This window comes from Triticum aestivum, chromosome 1D, assembly GCF_018294505.1.
Source record: "Triticum aestivum cultivar Chinese Spring chromosome 1D, IWGSC CS RefSeq v2.1, whole genome shotgun sequence".
Taxonomy (NCBI): Eukaryota; Viridiplantae; Streptophyta; class Magnoliopsida; order Poales; family Poaceae; genus Triticum; species Triticum aestivum.
The window spans coordinates 401,309,306-401,330,716 of NC_057796.1; the positions used below are offsets into that span (position 1 = coordinate 401,309,306).

Below are 21,411 nucleotides of genomic sequence, written 5' to 3' on the forward strand. Positions count from 1 at the left end.
AGATCTTCGTAGAATATGTAGGAGCCAATATGAGCATCCAGGTTCCGCTATTGGTTATTGACCGGAGAAGTGTCTCAGTCATGTCTACATAGTTCTCGAACCCGTAGGGTCCACACGCTTAACGTTCGATGATGATATAGTATTATATGAGTTTTGTGATTTGGTGACCGAATGTTGTTCAGACTCCCGGATGAGATCACGAACATGACAAGGAGTCTTGAAATGGTCGAGAGGTAAAGAGACGATGGTATCCCCTCCCACCTATATATATGCGAGGAGGGGCGCCTAGAACACACAACAACATTGTCTTAGCCGTGTGCAGCGCCCCCGTCCACCGTTTACTCCCTCGGTCATATCTTCGTAGTGCTTAGGTGAAGCCCTGCACGGATCACTTCACCATCACTGTCACCATGCCTTCGTGCTGAGGAACTCATCTACTTCCTTGACATCTTGCTGGATCAAGAGGACGAGGGACATCATCGAGCTGAATGTGTGCAGAACTCGGAGGTGCCGTCCCTCGTGATCTAGAAGAGGTTCGACTACATCAAACGCATTGGCATTGATTCCCCGCGGGAAACCGAGGCGATGAGGACGACGAGGCTGGGGGGTCGCTGACTTGGCAGGCCCGCCGTTCTTTCGCGCCAAAAACGATTGCCCCAGCGCCCCCCCCAGCGCGCCGGGTTCGGCCTGGCTCCACTGGCGCCAATTTCGGGCCTAACCGGCAAAATATGGGCTCCTGGGGGCGCGACTGGGCCGTTTTTTGGGCGCCGGCGCCAAAAAAGGGGCCTGGGGGCCTGTGGGGGCGCGGCTGGAGATGCTCTTACAATGGCTACGTGTAGAACACTTGACCTGAAGGAAATATGCCCTAGAGGCAATAATAAAGTTGTTATTTATATTTCCTTATATCATGATAAATGTTTATTATTCATGCTAGAATTGTATTAACCGGAAACATAATACATGTGTGAATACATAGACAAACATAGTGTCACTAGTATGCCTCTACTTGACTAGCTCGTTGATCTAAGATCTTATGTTTCCTAGCCATAGACATGAGTTGTCATTTGATTAACGGGATCACATCATTAGGAGAATGATGTGATTGACTTGACCCATTCCGTTAGCTTAGCACTTGATCGTTTAGTATGTTGCTATTGCTTTCTTCATGACTTATACATGTTCCTATGACTATGAGATTATGCAACTCCCGTTTACCGGAGGAACACTTTGTGTGCTACCAAACGTCACAACATAACTGGGTGATTATAAAGGTGCTCTACAGGTGTCTCCGAAGGTACTTGTTGGGTTGGCGTATTTCGAGATTAGGATTTGTCACTCCGATTGTCGGAGAGGTATCTCTGGGCCCACTCAGTAATGCACATCATTATAAGCCTTGCAAGCATTGCGACTAATGAGTTAGTTACGGGATGATATATTATGGAACGAGTAAAGAGACTTGCCGGTAACGAGATTGAACTAGGTATTGAGATACCGACGATCGAATCTCGGGCAAGTAACATACCGATGACAAAGGGAACAACGTATGTTGTTATGCGGTTTGACCGATAAAGATCTTCGTAGAATATGTGGGAGCCAATATGAGCATCCAGGTTCCGCCATTGGTTATTGACCGGAGACGTGTCTCGGTCATGTCTACATAGTTCTCGAACCCGTAGGGTCCGCACGCTTAAAGTTCGATGACGGTTGTATTATGAGTTTATGTGTTTTGATGTACCGAAGGTAGTTCGGAGTCCCGGATGAGATCGGGGACATGACGAGGAGTCTCGAAATGGTTGAGACGTAAAGATCGATATATTGGACGACTATATTTGGACATCGGAAAGGTTCCGAGTGATTCGGATATTTTTCGGAGTACCGGAGAGTTACGGGAATTCGCCGGGGAGTATATGGGCCTTATTGGGCTTTAGGGGAAAGAGAGAGGGGAGGCTGCGCCCCCCCCCCCCCAAGGCTTAGTCCGAATTGGACTAGGGGGAGGGGCGGCGCCCCCTCCTTCCTTCTCTTCTCTTTTCCCTTTCCTTCTCTCCTACTCCTACTACTTGGAAGGGCTCCTAGTTCTACTAGGAAAGAGGGAATCCTACTCCCGGTGGGAGTAGGACTCCCCTAGGGCGCGCCATAGAGAGGGCCGGCCCTCCCCCTCCGCCACTCCTTTATATACGGGGAGGGAGGCACCCCTTGGAGACATAACAATTGATCCCTTGGATCTTTTAGCCGTGTGCGGTGCCCCCTCCACCATAATCCACCTCGGTCATATCGTAGCGGTGCTTAGGCGAAGTCCTGCGTCGGTAGAACATCATCATCGTCACCACGCCGTCGTGCTGACGGAACTCTCCCTCAAAGCTCGGCTGGATCAGAGTTCGAGGGACGTCATCGAGTTGAACGTGTGCTGAACTCAGAGGTGCCATGCGTTTGATACTTGATCGGTCGGATCGTGAAGACGTATGACTACATCAACCGCGTTGTGCTAACGCTTCCGCTTTCGGTCTACGAGGGTACGTGGACACACTCTCCCCTCTCGTTGATATGCATCACCATGATCTTGCGTGTGCGTAGGAAGTTTTTTGAAATTACTACGTTCCCCAACATGACAAACGTGCTAACTTTCGCAGTTATGTCTAGCTATGAGGCAACATCACCCTGTACCCACGGCCCTGCATTTGTTCTCCAAATCCACCTGCCCATCTCATAGGTCCTCCCCGCTCATTTCATCTTCCCCTAAGCCATTCTCTTTTGTTCTTGTGCTTGGGCAACTTTGCGGCGCTGTGCATGATGCTTATCCACCTGCACTGAGTACGGTCATGATAGATTAGTTTGTTCTACCTGATGATCCAAGGCAACAGTAGATTGAAGCTTGATTCATTCATACATGTAGCCGGTTGAAACCTACTGGACATAGGAATAGCTGGCCTAGAACACAGCATGAAGCAGCTCAAACACTACACTTGCACTTAAACGATTGTTATTTACTGCATCGCTAGCCTACCCTGGTTGGGAGGATAGAACATAACATTGTCTAGCGTAACTCCACCGATTTAAATGGTGTAGATGCATGCTGTTGGTGAATTAATATTCTGTCGGTGCATTGAAAATGCATGCACCCTCCTTGATGCTTGACACAGACCGTGAGATCAATATTATAAAACAATAAACATCTTAGATGAATTTTATAGTTGGATTAGCGGAAAAAGTTGTATGAATTGGATTGCTTAAGCACTTTTAAGTCAATATTGTAAAACAACCAACTCCTGGGCACAAATATCACAAGTTCAGAACCAACTCATGCTAGCAGAACAAGTTCAGAACTAATATGTCCAGCCAATCTAATGTCCGATAAATCTTTTGCTACTAGTTCTTCTTGCCCTGGAGAATAAGTCACCAGCCAATCTATGTTTAAAATGTCTGCCCCACACACCCCATTAACTAGTACAAGATGTATTTAATTCATTGCAAAGACTGACATGTAGGCCATAAATGTTGAAATATATTGCTCGCCTTCCTCCATCAGTTCGGACTTTTGGATGAGTTGGCTGGAGCATGAATTCAATATGGTATCAGAGCCAAGAGGTCTTGAGTTCAAGACCTGCCAACGCAGTATTAAAATAAAACGATTCTGCGGCCTACATCGATCCCACGTCTAAGGACTAAAATAGCCTAGACGTGAGGGAGAGTTTTGAAATATACTGCCCGCCTCCCTCCATCAGTTCAGACTTTTGGATGAGTTGGCTGGAGCATGAATTCAATAATAAAGTCACCCAGCAGCGATTTAATTAAACACATCTGCGAATGTACGGGAGTGCCAAAACTCAACTACCAGACAAAGTTGTATCATACGAATTTAAAGCGTCATGGCCCACTCACGGCTGTATATTCCTATGTATCACTGAGTCACTTCCATTGTATAGCAAAAAGCACTATATTAATTAGCAATCATGATGCGCATGTGGACACCCGGGATTTCGGCATCGCGTGCCTCCATGTCTCAAAAATTCACGTCCCATACAATGCTATACGTAAAAATAACACACCATTCAGGTGGGGACCCTCTCCCCCAGGTGATTGTTAAAAAAAACCACACCCATAGTCCCTTTGTTTTAGCTCCAAGGAGCAGCTTCTATGGCTCTTGGTGCTCTAGAATCCGGAGCCGCACCAAAGACCATTTTCCCAGATCGGCTCCGTCCACCTCTTCGTTGAGAGCGCTCCACAAAAAATGCTGAAAAGCCGCAACTGCTATTTCAGGCTGGAGCTCCTCCCATCCGGCTCCATATGCCAAAAGACAACGTTAGCCTCCCTCAAAATCACATATTACAGAAGAATTGCCACCACCGATTTGGCTTTTCCTCCCTCCTCAATTCCACCAGCTTAAAAGTCGTAGGGTGTGTTTGGTTGCAAAGTATTTTTAAAGTATTTTAAGAACACGACAGTATTTTGAAAAACTATACTTTCAAATACTTTGAGATGTTTGGCTCTAATTAAAATTGTAGTATTTCCCTGCAAAAAAATTCACTGTCATTTTTGGTAGTATTAAAATAAGATCAGGACCTCCATTTTAAAAACCGAGAAAAGCAACAAAGGCACTCTAGTGGTGGTCAAATACATTGCTACATACTTGCTTGCCAAACACGTCACTGTTTTCCCAGTAGTTTTAGAAACTGATGGTTTAATAAACTAAAATATTCATTGTCATGGGTTTAAAAACTGTAGTATTCGAATACTGAGGTTTTTAGAAAACATTGCTTCCAAACAGAGCCTTAGCAATTACTAGTTGATTATATAAAGTTAAACCATGGTAAAGCATAAGAACTCCAAACAATGAAAACAAGGATGATCGGCAAAAATGAAAAGCAGTTCCAAAATCTTGAAATTCACAATAATTGAACTCTAAAAAAAATGTGTATCACCATAAAAGTTAAAAAATCCCGGTGATCCAATTCCCAAACAGACCTTAATAAGTCCTAAAAATGAAAAAGAAAACACAATATGTAATTGTAACATCCTTAAGATTTGAAACCCTAGTTCAGTCTTTGGGAAACAAAATTGTGAGAAATAGAGACACACACACTTGAAATAGATCTAGGGGGTTCTCTTGTCGTACCTTTTTCTTCCGATGATCTAGGCAAGTCGGGCAAGGCGACATTGGCGCGCCATGATGCTTCGATGGTAAGTAGCAAGGTGGACGGCGACAGGGCGGGCGCTAGTTTGTGAGGAAATCAACACGAAGACGTGACGGCGCACGTATATACACAAACCAAACCAGATTGATCAAACTATCTTGTGTGCATCTACCACGTGCGTGACCGAATCGCCGCATGGGCTAGTAGATGGGCCGGCTCCAAGCCGTTTCACTTAATTTTACCGGTACCCGTCGACTAATTTTACCGGTGTCACAACTATACATGTGCTTTACATATAACGCAACGACAAAAATCACCCGGTGTACTGTCGGGCCATGACCACTTGGGTCCGCCAGTGCCTGCAAGGGGGAATCCTATAAGAAGGACAAGCCTCGGTGTTTGTATGGCCCGGCCCGACCCATTTTAGTTTTTGTCTTTCGTTTTTCTTTTCTTTTATTTTTCTATTTCTTTTCTCTTTTTCTGTTTCCCTTTTTCTTCTCTATTTTTTCTTCCTTTAATTTTCCATTTTTTGGTGAATTTTCTTTTCAAATTCACAAACATTTGTTTGTTCAATGAATTCAAAAATTATTCATCAATGTAAAAAAAGTTCAACCATTCAAAAAATGATCATCAAATATAATTGTTTTGTTCATCGGATTTCAAAAATATTTAGATAAATTCAGAATTTGTTCATCGAGTTAAAAATGTTCATCAAATGCAAAATTTGTTCATCAATTTCAAAAAATGTTCATCAAATTCAAAATTTATTCCATCCTTTTTTCATCAGATTTAAAGAATGTTCATCCAAATTCAATTTTTTTCGTTGAATTAACATAATATTCATCAAATTCTAAATTTGTTCATCGATTTCAAAAATAAATCATCAAATATAAAAAATTCTTCATAATTATCAAAAAATGCTCCTAAAAAATTGTTCATCAAAATTAAATAATTTTTGGTTACTTTGAAATCACAAATATTTTTCAATTCAAGAACTATATTTGACAATTCATTATTTTTTGAAATTTCTAGAACCTTTTTTATAATCATGAATTATTTCAACATAGAATAAAATAAAAACGAAAAATAAAAAATAAATTAAAATCGAAATGAAAACAGGGGGCATCCAGGCCTGCAAATCGCCCGGGACAAACTAGCGCGCCTGGGAAGGGGAGGTTGCGAGGGAGTTCCTATATGGCGCACCACGCGCTGAGAACGCAGCGGGCGTATACCCCCCGCCGTCCCATGTGCGGCCGGCAGGCCACCTGTTTTTTTTCATCTTTTCCATTGGGTTTTTTCTTCTTTTTTTCAGTAATTCAGGATATCAAAAGCTTCTAAATTTCAGTACAAGTTGCTAATATTCAAAAAAATAACCATGATTTCGAAAAAAAACATTATTTCAAAAAGATGCTCGGAATCCAAAACATGTTCACGAATTTAAAAAAATGTCCATGATTTCAAAAAAGTTCATGCATTCGTGAAATGTTCATGAATTTAGAAAAAAAATCATGATCTCAAAAAAGTTCATGCATTTGCGAAATGTTCACGAATTTGCAAAAAATGTTAGTGATTACAAAAAATGTTCACAAATTTAAAAATGGTCACGAATTTAAAAAAATGTTCATGATTACAAAAAAAGTTCATGCATTCACGAAATGTTCACGAGTTCGCAAAAAATGTTCACGACTACAAAAAATTGTCTCGAATTTAAGATAAGGTTCATGAATTCGAAAAATGTTCACGAATTTATCAAAAAAATTCATGATTCCAAAGGAAGTAACATTTTTTTGAATTTTATGATCATATTTTCAACATCTATGAACAAATTTGTCATTTCATGAACTTTTTTTTTATTTGAAGAACAAAATTTTTGTTAGAGAAATAATTATGAACAAAATTTGCATTTGACAAACATTTTTTGAAAAAATGATGACAAATTTTTAATTCAGTGACCAAATTTTGAATGTGATGAACATGCTTTGAATATGAAGAACAAAAAATTGAACAAAAAAAAAGGAAAACCGATGAACGTTTTTTTAGTTTGATGAACAACCTTTGAATTTTTATGAACATTTTTTAAATCTGATGAATTTTGAATTGTTGAATATGTTTTTGCATGGTTGGACATTTTTTAAATTTGATAAACAAAAAAGTTGTTAACGGATTCGAAATAAAAAATGCTAAAAAAAGTCAAAAAAGTGAAGAAGAAGAAGAAGAGGAAGAAAATAGAAAAAAGGGAAAGGAAAGCCAAAAAAGGAAAAGATAAAACGAAAGAAAAACTTGAAAATAACAAAAAAATGGAAAAAACCAGTATAGAAAACATAAAAAACAAAGAACCGGTTCTGAGAAGGTTCTAGAACCTTCCCAAAACCGGCAAAACCAGAGGAAGGGAAGTGAACTGGGCCGGCCCGATAATGAAAGGAAAGATGCAGGGGGGTACGCGCTATGGTGCTACGCGGTGACCTACGCGCCATATAGGAACTCGCCGCATTCACACCGCGAGGACTATGTCTTTTGTTAAGAGGGCGCTTCTTCCATCTCGCTGAAGTTTCCTCACGCACTATAGCTGCTGGGCTAGCCATTTTCGCCTGATTTTTTTTCCTTCGGTGGGTTCATTCGACCGAGTGTGTTCACTGGTTTACTAGCATCGTGTTTTTTTTGTTTTTTTTATTATTTTTGTTTCTTTTTCCTTTGTTTCTTCACTGTTTTTCTGTTCCCTTTGATTTTTTATCGGGTTTCTTCCTTCCTTTCTTGCTTTTCGTTGGTTTTGTTGGTTTTTCTTTGTTTTTTCCTTGTTTTTCATTGGCCTTTTGTTTTTCTTTCTTTCTTCAGTTTTTATTTCTTTCTTCCTTTCTTGGTTTCTATCGGTTTTCTTCCTTTATTTCCTGGTTTTCACCGGTTTTGACAGTTTTTCTTCATTCTTATTTGTTTCTTTTCTTGATTTTCATTGTTTTTTTGCGTTTCTCTTTTTCTTTGGGTCTTGTTTATTTCTTTTTTGGTTTTCATTGATTTTTTATTTTTTCATTATTTTTGCATTTGTTTTTTTGTTTTTTGTTTTTCTTTTTTAGGTCTATTTTGTTTCATTTTCAGATTTCATTATTTCGTTTTCTTTGTTTCTTTTGGTTTTCATTCTATATTTTTTTGTATATGTCAATTTTCAACAATATTTTTCTAATACACGTTTAACATTTTTACAATACAAATTTAGCTTCGTTTAATACATGGTCAACATTTTTCCTAACACACCTTAAAAAAATCAAATACAAGACTAACATTTTTTGAGTACTTGGTCAACATTTTTTCTAAACACATTTTTAAATTTTTTCAAATGGCGGATTAACAGTTTTGAAATAAAAGGATTTAACATTTTTTGAATACATGTCAATATTTTTTCTTTACACATTTAATATTTTTCGAACGCTTGATTAACATTATTCAAACACTTGTTCAAGATTTTTTCAAACGCTTGATTACCATGTTTATATATATGATCAAATATTTCATCATTTTTTAATACATAGTCAAAAAAAATTATTTACACATTTAACATTTCCCAAATGCTTGTTTAACATTTTTTAAATACTTGTTCAACTTTTTTTTTCAAATTCTTGATTAACATTTTTAAATACATGTTACAAAAATTTAATATTTTTTAATACATGATAACAATTTTTCTATATACGTTCAGCATTTTCTGAATGCTTGATTTCAATTTTTCAAATATTTTCTCAACATTTCTGAATGCTTGATTAATATTTTTTTCAAATATTTATTCTACATTTTAAAATACCTGTTCAACATTTTCTGAATGCTTGATTAACATTTTTCAAATACTTGTTCAACATATTTTGAAATGCTCGTTCAATATTTTCCAAATGTTTTTGGTAGAGTGTCTTTTAAATATCTATATATTTACGATATTAGAAAGTGTAAACAAAAGTACGAAAATAAAGAAAAAACAACAGAAAACGTATAAAAACAGAAAACAGGCTGGGGCCTCCAGCGCGCGTGGGCCGGCCTACCTCGCTCCCCCTTCAGCGAGTCAGAAGTTAGACTCACTGAAGGCGAGATATAGGGGCTCCCACGACCCCTAGCGCGCACCTCGCCATAGGAGGTGCCATAGTTTTTTGACGTGACGCGGCAACACGGTTGTTCACACGTACTATGCCCCTCCTAAGCACAAAATCTGAAGATAATAAAGGCCCATTCGAAGCCCAAACATGGCCGGATGGCATCCTCCGTTCGGTTAGGGGCTTGGGACATCGCGCAGGAGGCTAAGTTCAAACCTCTGGAGGAAAACCTGTATACTGTTCAATTCACTTGCCTTGGTGATTGGGAGAGAGTCATGAACGAGGGCCCTTGGAACTTCAGGGGGGACGCGGTGATCCTGCTGCCGTATGACGGAATTTCGAAGCCTTCCACTGTAAAGCTGGAGACAATCAAGATATGGATACAAATCCATGATGTCCCAGAACTGTATGCTCATCTGGTAGCTCCGTTGGCAGCAAAAGTGGGAGAAGTTCTTTTCTCAGAACCGAACTCACATGACTTTGTGGGCAATTTTCATCGAGTTTGGGTCAGCATCAATGTCCATAAACCCCTCAAGAATGCAGTATCTATGATAAGAGATGGGAAGAGGCAGATTTACAGAGTCAAGTACGAAAAGCTACCGGACTGGTGCGCGGTTTGTGGCATGCTAGGTCACTTATATAAGGAACACGGAAATGGCATCCATCCTCCATCAGCACTTGTATTCAAGGATCTCCAAGCCAGCTGGGCCATGCGTACAGGTCGTGGTCCGGGAGAAGGCCGCAGCCAGAGAGGTGGACGGAGAGGAGGCCGATCAGGGGGCCGTTCCAGCCCCCGTTCAGGGGGAGGCCGAGGTGATACGACAGATCAATATGTTCATAACGCATATCAAGTGGGAGACCCGAGCAGGGGGGCCAGCAATGCGGAGATGGAGGACTGGAACAGAAAGAGGAATGCGGGAGCCGAGCTGGGAGCCAAAGTTACCACGCCTTCAAGCTCTGAAACTGCAGGTGGGACTGTGAACCCGCTGGCAATTGTGCCAGTAGCATTGGCGGCTGTTAGCCCACCACCGTCCAGAGACCTGAAGAGAACCAAGAAGACGGAGGAGGATTCCGAGGGTGCAACCTCAAAAGTGAAGAATTTGGCGGGCTCCTTCGAGGAGCACCGCCAGGTCCAATGAGTGCGCTATGTTGGAACTGTCGGGGCGCGGGCAAAGCCGCGACAGTTCGAGAGGTTCGCGAGTTCGCGAACAAATTTGCCCCTACCCTCTTATGTATTGTGGAAACTCAGTTAGAAGGCTCGAGGGTAGAAGCGTTAGCAGCCACTTTTGGCTATGATAATAGTTTTGCGGTTGATAGTCGTGGTAGAAGTGGAGGTATTGGCATTTTCTGGAACGATGAAATAAAATTGGAAATCCTTGGTTACTCGGACTACCATGTTGATTGTTCTGTTGAGGAGGTCGGTTTTGAGCCTTGGAGAGCTACGGTGGTTTATGGCGAAGCACAAACACATCTTCGATATAAAACTTGGGACACTTTGAAAAACATTAGCACTTCTAGCAGTCTACCTTGGCTTTGCCTTGGTGATTTTAATGAAGTTCTACGTCCCGATGAGCATGAAGGAGTTGGACAAAGGAGCAATGCGCAGATACAGAATTTTCATGATGCGGTGGACGTGTGCATGTTGCTAGATGTTGGTTATGTTGGTCGTTTCTGGACCTTTGAAAAGAAAGTGAGGGGGCGATCCTACACTAGGGTCCGGCTGGATCACGCCCTAGCCAATGCTGATTGGCGTGCAATGTTTCCTCTTGCGGATCGGACACACCTGACGGCAGCATCCTCTGACCACTGCCCCATTATGCTGCGTTTGAACAGAGAGCAGCCACGGAGCAGGCAGCCGAAACCTTTCCGGTATGAAGTAATATGGGAAGGCCATGAATCTTGGAGAGACACTATCAGCGCAGCATGGGCGGGTGGTGGAATCAGCAATAGAGTGGATGATCTTCGGGCTAAACTGCAAGCTATATCCCATGACTTGGGACGATGGAACAATGAGACTTTTGGAAACGTTCGAAAGGAGATTAAAAAGCTGAAAACGGAGCTTGAGAAGCTGCGGGCTGATCCAAGCCGAAGGGCTCCGTCACACGTCGAGCTCAAGATAAACGAAAATCTAGTTGAACTATACCATCGGGAAGAAATATTATGGAGGCAGCGTTCACGGATTGAGTGGCTAACGTCCGGCGACAAAAACACAAAGTTTTTCCACATGAGAGCAAGCATCCGAAGAAAGAAGAATATGATAAAGGCCCTACAAAACTCCCTTGGAGTCTTGACAAATGAGCCAGACGAGCTTAAAGCAATGGTGCACGATTTTTATAAAACCTTGTATACATCAGAAGGGGTAAACAACATGGAAGCTGTCCTAAATTGTGTACCAACCAAGGTTACAGTGGAGATGAACGAGTTACTGGTCGCACCTTACAAGGGAGAGGAAGTAAAGACAACCCTTTTTCAGATGTTTCCGACCAAGGCACCGGGGCCCGATGGCTTTCCAGCTCACTTCTATCAGCATCACTGGGATCTTTGCGGTGCCGAGGTAACGGAGGCAGTTCTCAGGATTATTCGGGGAGAGGAGAGTCCAAAAAGCATCAATGATACGGTCCTGGTTCTCATCCCTAAGGTAATGAACCCTACTATGTTAACTCAGTTCCGACCAATCAGTTTATGTAATGTATTATATAAGATTGCGTCGAAGGTGATTGCGAACAGATTGAAGATGATTCTTCCGGACATCATTTCAGAGGAACAATCAGCCTTTGTGCCAGGCAGGCATATCACAGACAATATCATCAGTGCTTATGAGTGTCTTCACTTTATGAAACGCAGCAAGGCCAAGGTTAACAGTTTCTGTGCGCTTAAACTCGATATGATGAAGGCATACAACAGATTAGAGTGGGATTATCTACAGGCGATGATGATAAAGCTTGGTTTTGCCCCATCTTAGGTTCAGATAGTAATGAACATGGTGCGGTCAGTGTCATTTTCAGTTCTTTTTAATGGTGAGAGGCTTGACACTTTCAACCCATCCAGAGGTATTCGGCAGGGAGGTCCGATATCCCCATATCTCTTTTTAATCGCAGTAGAGGGCCTTTCGTGCCTACTGAAATCCAGTTCCTCATCGTCTCAGCTAGAAGGGATCAAGGTGGCAGCCACGGCGCCAACCGTGAACCATCTCCTTTTTGCTGATGACAGCCTGCTGATGTTTAAATCGAGTGTTGAAGGGGCTGTTGCAGTATCAAACTTGCTGGAAAGTTACTGTGTGGCATCTGGACAGCGGATAAATCATGAGAAATCCTCTATTTTCTTTAGTAAAGGATGTCTTCAAGTTATGAGAGATAGTATCAAGAACACATTAAACGTTCAGAATGAATCGCTCAGTGACAGGTACTTGGGGATGCCTACTGATGTTGGGCATTCAAATAATGGCACTTTCAGATATCTGAGAGATCGTGTGTGGGAGAAAATCAGAGGGTGGATGGAGAAACTATTATCTTCAGCGGGCAAGGAAGTACTTATCAAATCGGTGGCACAGTCTATACTGGTTTTTTCGATGTCTTGTTTCCGCCTCCCATGAGGTTTATGCGAGAATATTACCTCCCTGATCAGACAGTTTTGGTGGGGGAGCAAGCAGGGGAAACACAAACCAAACTGGGTAGCCTGGGACGAGATGACAAAGCCGAAGCATCTAGGCGGCCTCGGTTTCAGGGATTTGGAGATTTTCAATCTTGCCTTATTGTCGAAGCAGGCGTGGAGGATGCTTCAAAACCCCACATCTTTGAGCGCTCGCATTCTCAAGGGGGTCTACTTCCCTGATGCCTCTCTTTTTGAAGCAAGTCTTGGAAATCATCCATCACAAATTTGGCGGGCAATCCTGGATGGGCGAGATATCATGGTGCAGGGACTTGTGAGAAGAATTGGAAACGGTGAAACCACAGACATCTGGCACGATAATTGGCTACCTCGCACACACATGAAGCGACCATTAACATCTCTGGTCCAACACCCACCTCACAAAGTGTCTGAACTTTTAAACAGCACCACTTGCTCTTGGAATGAACAACTGGTCCGGGCAACATTCATTCCAATCGATGCGGAAACTATTTTGCAGATTCCTCTCTGCACTAGACAGATTGAGGATTTTTGGGCATGGAGGGAGGACAGATGGGGCATTTTCTCGGTTAAAACTGCTTACCACATGATCCACCAGAAGAAAGTAAACAGAGAAGCTTGGTTATATGAGCAAGGGGGTCGTCTCATTCACAAGCTGATAGTGAGATCTGGACCAAGCTATGGGGGTTTAATGTACCATCGAAGCTTAAGATTTTCCTATGGAGATTTGCGAAGAACACCACTCCAACCGCGGCACTCTTGCATCATCGGAACATGGCGGACACGCCAGCGTGCGTCCTTTGCGGAGGGGAAGACACTTGGAGACACGCTTTGCTAAACTGCACTGTATCCCGGAGTACTTGGGCTTTGTCATCTGAACATATCATCGATGCACTGAGTAGGAACGAAGAAGGTGACACGAAGAGGTGGCTCTCTGCCATGCACCAGACGCTATCCCATGAGAACTTCACTACTCTCGTGGTAACACTCTGGGCTTTGTGGGGAGCCCGCCGAAAGGCGATCCACGAGCAAATATACCAAAGTCCTTTTCAAGTACATGCGTTTATTCATTCTTATATGAGGGGACTTGAAGCAATCAAATCTGTTAATATGAGGCAGGGTGGCAATCCTACTCCTCGTCCGACGAGCTGGATTCCTCCACCATCAGGGTGGATAAAACTGAATGTAGACGTTGCTGTGGGGAGGGGAAGGAGACACGGTTCCGTAGCGGCAATATCAAGAGACTCTGCTGGCCTTTTTTTGGGAGCATCGGCTGTGGTTTTTGAAGGCATTTCCGATCCGGCCACTCTTGAATGCATGGCGATCATGGAGGCGTTGGCCCTTGCGGATGATCTACATGTCTCAACTATACAAGTGGCGTCCGACTCGAAGGTGGTGGTCGAGGACATCCGAGACAACAATCCAACAGCATATGGTGCGATCATACATGAAATAATAGAGCATAGATCAAATTTCCTTTTGTGTAATTTTTGCCACGAATTTAGGAGCTCGAATATCGAGGCTCACAAGCTCGCGAAGCATGCTTTATCCCTTCCGACTGGCCGACATGTTTGGTTGGGACAGCCGGACGGACTCTCTTTCGTCCATGTAAACATTGTGACGTCGTAATAAAAGCTTCGGAGTTTGCCTAAAAAAAGGTTAGGGTCTCCCGTGATTAATTAGGCTCTCAATGATTAAACAAATTCCCTATAGAAAAGGCTCTCCCGGATTACACCGCTGCCTCTATGCGCCCTTTGCCCCTCCTGATAACGATTTTGATTGAAATCCTAAGGCGACGGCGCGACCGGCTTAAACCTACAGACTGCACCCGTCAATTCTTCAATCAGAACAACGAAATAGCAGGGTTAGTAGTAGCACTATTGGTTATTGTATTATCTTTCTCAGTTCTCATCTTATATAGGAGTACTTAGAAATTATACATTACATTTAAGTTTTTTAGATAAAGATTTTAGTTCTTTTTTTGAGGGGAAGATTTTAGTTCTTCTGGTTGCTTGTTATGTGATGCCAATTCTAAAACTTGCAGTTATGCTGTTATGATGACAAAATCGCTAAACAAACACTATAAAGATTTATTCATCTTAACCATCGCCTAAATGGGAGACAACTTTGCTAGAGCATTGCGTGATAATCCACATTGAATCGAAATTAGTTGCAGGCAAGTGACAGACCAGATTGCTCATTCAGTGAATCAATATCAACCATTCTCTAATGAAAAATATCAACCATACTCTAAAGAGTCACACCACAACACCCTACGATACGATCAGCAGAGCTACCACTGAGAATCTGAAACCAATAACGGGAAGCAAATTTACTTAGGCTCTGTTTGGAATGTCGTTTCTACTTTGAATACACTTGTAAAAGTTACAGGCCACCGGCCGTCGTTTTCGTTTCCACCTGCAAATCACTACTGGCCGGTAAGATACACTCGTAAGAAAAATACACCTGTATTTATTTACACCGATTCCAAGCGCGGCCTTACTGCTAGTAAAAGAATGGTATCAGTAAACAAAACGGCCGTCAACTTAGTTTGCAGGCAGACGGGGACGCTATCAGTATCAGACCTATTGTCTTCGCCTCAGGTGATCTGGATGTGCTCTTCCCTCGGCTTGTCCTCGGGAGACGTCCTCGTCGTCGTCCCGGAGCCGGAGCTCCGGATCTCCTCGATCCTCCTGACGACCTGCTCCATCCTCGGCCGCTGGTCCGGATGAACGGCGACGCACGCCATGGCGACTTGGAGCAGCTGCACCATCTCGTCCTCGGTGTTGGGGTGCCTCTGCAGGTCGACGTCGAAGACCTCCGACGTCCACTCCTCCCGGACCACGGACTGCACCCACCTCGGGAGGTGCTCGATGGAGTCGTCGCGGCCGGGGGACCGGAGGGGGGCCTTCCCGGTCAGCATCTCCAGGAGCAGCACGCCGAAGCTGTACACGTCGGACTTTTGCGTCGGCTTCTTGGCCTCCAGGACCTCCGGCGCGCGGTACCCGACGAGCCGCGGGTGGAAGTGAGGGGTGGCCATGAGCTGCGCAAGGCCGAAGTCCGAGACGCACGCGTTCAGCTCCCGCGAGAGGATGATGTTGTTCGACTTTATGTTGCCGTGGATGAACTTGCCGCCTGCTCCGGTGTGAAGATGAGCGATCGCTCTTGCGGCGCCGAGCGATATCTTCACTCTCGTCTCCCAGTCCAGTGGTGCTCTTCCAGCAGATTTGTTCCCTGTGTGTTCACAATCGATGGTAAATCTGTGCTCATGTAACTTCGTCGTTTCAATACATATGCGGTAGTACAAAGATGCAAGCTAACTATACAGGTGAAGAAAATCAGGACCTATTCTTTTCTACACATTTCAGCATCCATAGAACAACAGTAGCTCAAAATTCTACAAATTATAGCTACAAAACTACAACAGTAATTCCCGCAGAATGTTCATCAGAACTTCAGAAAAGAAGTAAAAATTCTAAAATAAACAAATACTCCCTCCGTTCCTAAATATTTGTCTTTCTAGATATTTCAACAAGTGACTACATACAGAGCAAAATGAGTGAATCTACACTCTAAAATATGTCTATATTACATCCGTCTGTGGTAGTCCATTTGAAATCTCTAGAAAGACAAATATTTAGGAACGGAGGGAGTAAATTAGTGAGTTTCATATATTCAGAATAACCAACTGGGAGTTTCAGAATAACCAACTGGGAGTTTCATATATCTAAGGAATTGTTCATGGTCCAGTTCGAGATTCCGAAAGATTAGCATAAAGGCGACCTCAGTCCTACGATGCCAGAATGCATAATTGGCACAGTTACTTTGATTGCATTGAACAAACTGCAGGTTCCTAATTATTTCAGGAACAATTTCACAGTGCTACATATTTAAAGGCAATTTATACCATAGAATTGCATGTACTTGTCATCTAAGTAAGTGATGAAAAAACAGGTCAAAACAAGTTTCAAAATTCAAACAGGTAAATAGAATGCATACTTGCATAGTGGTTCAAATCAAAGACTTGAGATAAAGAGCATACCATGCAAAGCAGCTGAAAGGCTACCCGGTGTAACATAGTCATAGACCAAGAGCTTCTCATCCTTGGAGTAATAGAAAGCACGCAAGGGAACAACACCCTGGTGCTGGCCAAGCCTGTCAATTATCTCCATTTGCTGTTCGAATTCCTTCTTTCCCGCCACCACCTCCTTCAGCCTCTTGACCACCACTGTCGTGCCATCCTCAAGAACAGCTTTGTAGGTCGTGCCGTAGCTTCCTTTCCCAAGGACTTCAGCTGAAGCCCTCAACAGATCCTCCAAGTCGAAATTATATGAACAGCCCTCAAAGAAAACTAATTTGTTCCTCTCTGCTTCTTGAACACCACTGCTGTATTCTGGCTTGGATTTTTCTCCTCTTCCACCCGCAACACCCTTCCCTTTGGATGAGGATGAAGCTGCGCGAGGCTCTCCGTCTCTCTTTCTCTTGCAGATGCATATCACGAGTATGATAATCAAAATCAACAATATTGCAGCTCCTCCAGCAAGTATTGCAATTATGATAATTTTGTGATGCTTTCTCCAAAACTTTTCCAAATTGCTTTCCTGGGAAGGTGGTGCATTCGGAGAAGGAGAAGGTGTGGTTCCTGGACATGGTTCCAGGGGAAACCCACATACAAAAGCATTCCCCAAGAAAGAACTGGCTGGAAACTTCTGCAGAGAAGCCGGAATGGGCCCACTGAGGTTATTGTAGCTCAAGTTCAAATATCTCAGTTTGGGGAGGTGAAGATCAGGGATGGGTCCAGAAAGAGAGTTGTTCTGGAGAGACAACCCAGTAAGCTCAGTCATATTTTGCACTTTCAATGGGATTTCTCCAACAAATGAGTTGTACGACAGGTCGAGGTATGCTAGATTTGAGGACAGTGATGTAGGTATTATGCCCGACAAGTTGTTGCGCTGAAGGTAAAGAGAGTGCAGAGAAGGAATGGATGCTACATCAGGGGGTAGGCTAACAGTAAGACGATTGGACCGAAGGCTTAACACCTCTAAGGCATCAAGCTTGCCAAGTATGTTGGAGGGCATAGGACCAAATAGTCCTACTGCGGGTAGTCGCAGCATACGCACACGCTTCCCATCTGGTGTGCATGTAACCCCAACCCAAGATGTGCAGACCTGCGTTGTGAGGGTCCAGTTGATCTTTCTTGCACGAGGCAGGGATGAAGCAAATGCAAGAAGGGCTTGCTTGTCAGAGTTCAGATCAGCCCCTCTGACACAAGGAGGGTAAGGAAGGAACAGAGAAGCAGAAAGAAAAGCTATGAGCAAAAGATGTTGCATTGTTAGGGTGGCTAGAGAACAAGGAGAACAAGAATTATAATCCGACGGTCATCAATGCTTCACTCCTGGTACACAAAAGGAAAAAAGAAAGTCATGAGTAAGTGAGATTGGTTCTTATAACATCAAGATAATATGCAGTTCATAATTGGAAAAACATAGTAGAAGTGCAAGGGATTTTGGATACAAAAAATGAAGTGATGAAGCATAGGGGTTTCCCAATGTAGATAGTTACTTCATGATGAAGCAACTAACAAAACATCATTGCTTTAGGGACCATGAGAAAAGGCAAAAGAGAATTAACTATTTCCTTCTGTAATTGCAATAAAGGACCAATAATGTAGAACTACCAAGAGAGTTGTGCAGTTGGATGGAAGAAATTGCTTTTCGTTCATTAACAGTTTACAAGATGAATGTTCACTCATGTTTGCAATCCTGGGTCTGGTTTTGGAAAATGTAATATCAGATTCCTGGTCTTGCCAAAGAATAGCAAATTTGATGACCGGAAAGGAGTCTATTGTGAGATTAATAGGATCTGACACAAGGTGTGTCAGGCTATCAATCAACCACAGTTTCTAATGGCAAAGGAGACTACTTACACAGACAGTAGAAATGCAGCTCTGTTCAATAGTGCCAACATTACTTCAGAACCAAGGAACCTAGATACAGTATCTCTCGGTGTTACAAACACCAACAGCTTTCCACGCTTTGCGTCATAATTGATCCTCGTTAGTGGCATCGAAAGCCGGAGGAAAGCTAATTATTGGAACAAAAACACAAACCCATAACAAAATGACAAAGTGCTACCACCGATCGACATGTTCAGGGGTCCATCAGATTTTCTCAACTGCTACATACCAACCTCCCCTCCCAGAGGAACATTACAACGAATGACACCCTTGTCTCTCCTTTAGACTAACCAATCCAAAGCCCCACCCCCGTAGTTAATCAGTGCAGCTCTGAGCTTTATATTTCTGAGATGGGGCAGGTCTGATCATGTGCTGCAATAAAACGAAACCTACATATCTTTTTACAAAGCATCTCAGCACTCCTCTTTATCCTTTTCTGTACTGTACAGGACACCCCAGTTTTCTTAGCGCCTAAACAAGGCGCTCGCTCGGTCCTTACCAGAGAGGACACAGGGATAGTGACAAGGCGGGGTTCCAATAGGACTTGCAATAGATAAAGGAAAGCCACAGCACACTGGTTAGGCTTGATTACTGTCTACATGTAATTTTCTCAAGGACCAAGCTAGCGCTTTGAAAGAAAGCAGCAGCACCGAACCAAAAGTCCAGCACATAAAGCAGGTGGTCTCAGATGCGAGCGGGGATGAGGATTCCTTTTTTTCATGGTTTCGGGGGGCGGCGTGGGGCTCCCTGCGGATTAATGGACGGATGTACCATGTGTGTGATCATGGGCAGCACGGCACACGAGCTGGCACGATGGTAGAGCAGGGCATCCATGGGACAAATGCGCAGGGCAAGAGATATCACTGTCTGCGCACCACGTACAAACAGTTTCCTAGAAAACAGTACTACATACAAACAATCCACAGGTGTAGCTGTAGACCTCTAGTAATGTAGTGCAGTGAAGTACTTTTCTCGCAGCAGTAAGATTGTATTCCCTCTGTAAACTAATATAAGAGCATTTAGATCACTACTTTAGTATTCTAAACGCTCTTATATTAGTTTACGAAGGGAGTAATTTATAGGAGAGTTCATGCTTCCATGTTCTCCTATAAAGTAGCATTTAAGCTTGGAAACTGTACAAGTAAATTTGCTCCCTGCACAGGCCTGGCTGGCTATTTTACAGTTTCAGGATTTTTTACAGGTGCAGCACAGGCCTGGAAGCAAGATAAAAGATTAAAGCGCCTACCAAATGTGCAAATCAAAGCAGAAATGGCACCGATTGATCACAGTGAAACACTCCATGGCGGGTTGTCCAGCTCCTGAATTTAACACTTTTCTAAAGCAAAACCCCAAATTAATAGCACTAGGAAACGAACGTTGCCCATACATTCTAGTAGTATCTTTGCTTTTACTTTCTTTTTAATGAAAAAAGTGCGCAGCAAAACAACCGACCAGCCATACTTCACGAAAAATCGCCTGATTAGCCGCAACAGATTGAGAGGAATGAACTTTTTTTTGGGCAGGAAATGAGAGGAACGAACTGCATTGTATGTACTCAGGCACGAGGTCCCGTACATACCTCGCGAAAATCCCAGCCTCGGCGTGCTCGTGAGCGCAGACCAGCGCAGCAAGAAGACCCAGCGCGCGCGAACGCCCCGCACCGAAGGAAGAAAACTCCGGCCTCCTTCGCGGCCGCTCGAATCGACCAACCGCCGCCGTTCGCCTCAGGGCCCGAGGCTTGCCGCCGCCCGCCGATTAGGGCCAAGAAGCGCGGGATCACGCGCCACGAATTCTGCTCCAGGAACAAACAACGGCCCGCAGCATTCCGCCGGCGCCTCCCTTCCGGCCGGACCCGCCGTGAGACAGCCGACCTGCGTCGTCTCCCCCCTCCCTCCTCTGAGTCTGGGGTAGTGCAGTACAGTGCGGTTGTGCGGGAGAAGTGTGCGGTCAGGTCAGGTGCGCGCGCCTGTGTGGCAAACTCGCTGTGCATTTAAGAGAAGGGGGGCATGCGTTGGCCAAGAGGCTGCCAAGGGCTTCTTCCTGCCTCTGACCCGTGGGCCCGGGCATACGATTTTCCTTTGCTATAAGGCCAACTCCAACTGTCCGGACAAAAAATTTGTCCGTCTTTTGTATGTTTCAATGGTTAAGCGGTCGAGCGGTTCTGGTTTTAACTTACCAAAAAGCAATGATCAACAGCATCGGGTACAAACGCATGCCCCCAAAACACACGCGCACACACCCAAGGCAAGATACATAGGTGTTGTGCGTAGCAACATCATCCCTATCACTACAAGAGCAGCTGGGGCCTACAGCCGTGGACACGCCACCACGAAGAAGTGAAGCCGTGTATGACGACGCCCCGGCATCCAACACCTTGACACCACCTCACCCGAGATCCGCCGCTACGCCAACCAAAGATACGAGCGGAAAGGACCGGCCTTTCGCACCCTGGGCAGCTCCCTGTGCCGAGACCAAATAGGCCTGCCAAAATTGGCCTCCATCGACCCATCCTGCGGCACCGGGCGCGAGACGAGCTCGGTCCTGCCGCTGGGCGCGAGACAAGCATGGTCCTGCTGCCGGGCGTGAGACGAGCGATGGACCGCGGCTGTGAGAAGGTCGTCCCTTCGTC

At 43.9% G+C, this 21,411-nt stretch overlaps 1 protein-coding gene across 1 annotated transcript; it reads right to left on the reverse strand.

Moving 5' to 3' along the window:
• Positions 1–15,019: 15,019 nt before the first annotated feature.
• Positions 15,020–20,755, reverse strand: LOC123182375 (probable inactive receptor kinase At5g58300). The gene is made up of 4 exons (XM_044594918.1): positions 20,362–20,755; positions 16,869–18,221; positions 15,325–16,060; positions 15,020–15,161 (listed from the first exon to the last, which is right to left on the reverse strand). The coding sequence occupies exons 2-3, from the start codon at positions 18,154–18,156 to the stop codon at positions 15,426–15,428; spliced, it is 1,923 nt and encodes a 640-aa protein (XP_044450853.1). The 5' UTR covers positions 18,157–18,221; positions 20,362–20,755; the 3' UTR covers positions 15,020–15,161; positions 15,325–15,425.
• Between the last annotated feature and the right edge of the window lie 656 nt (positions 20,756–21,411).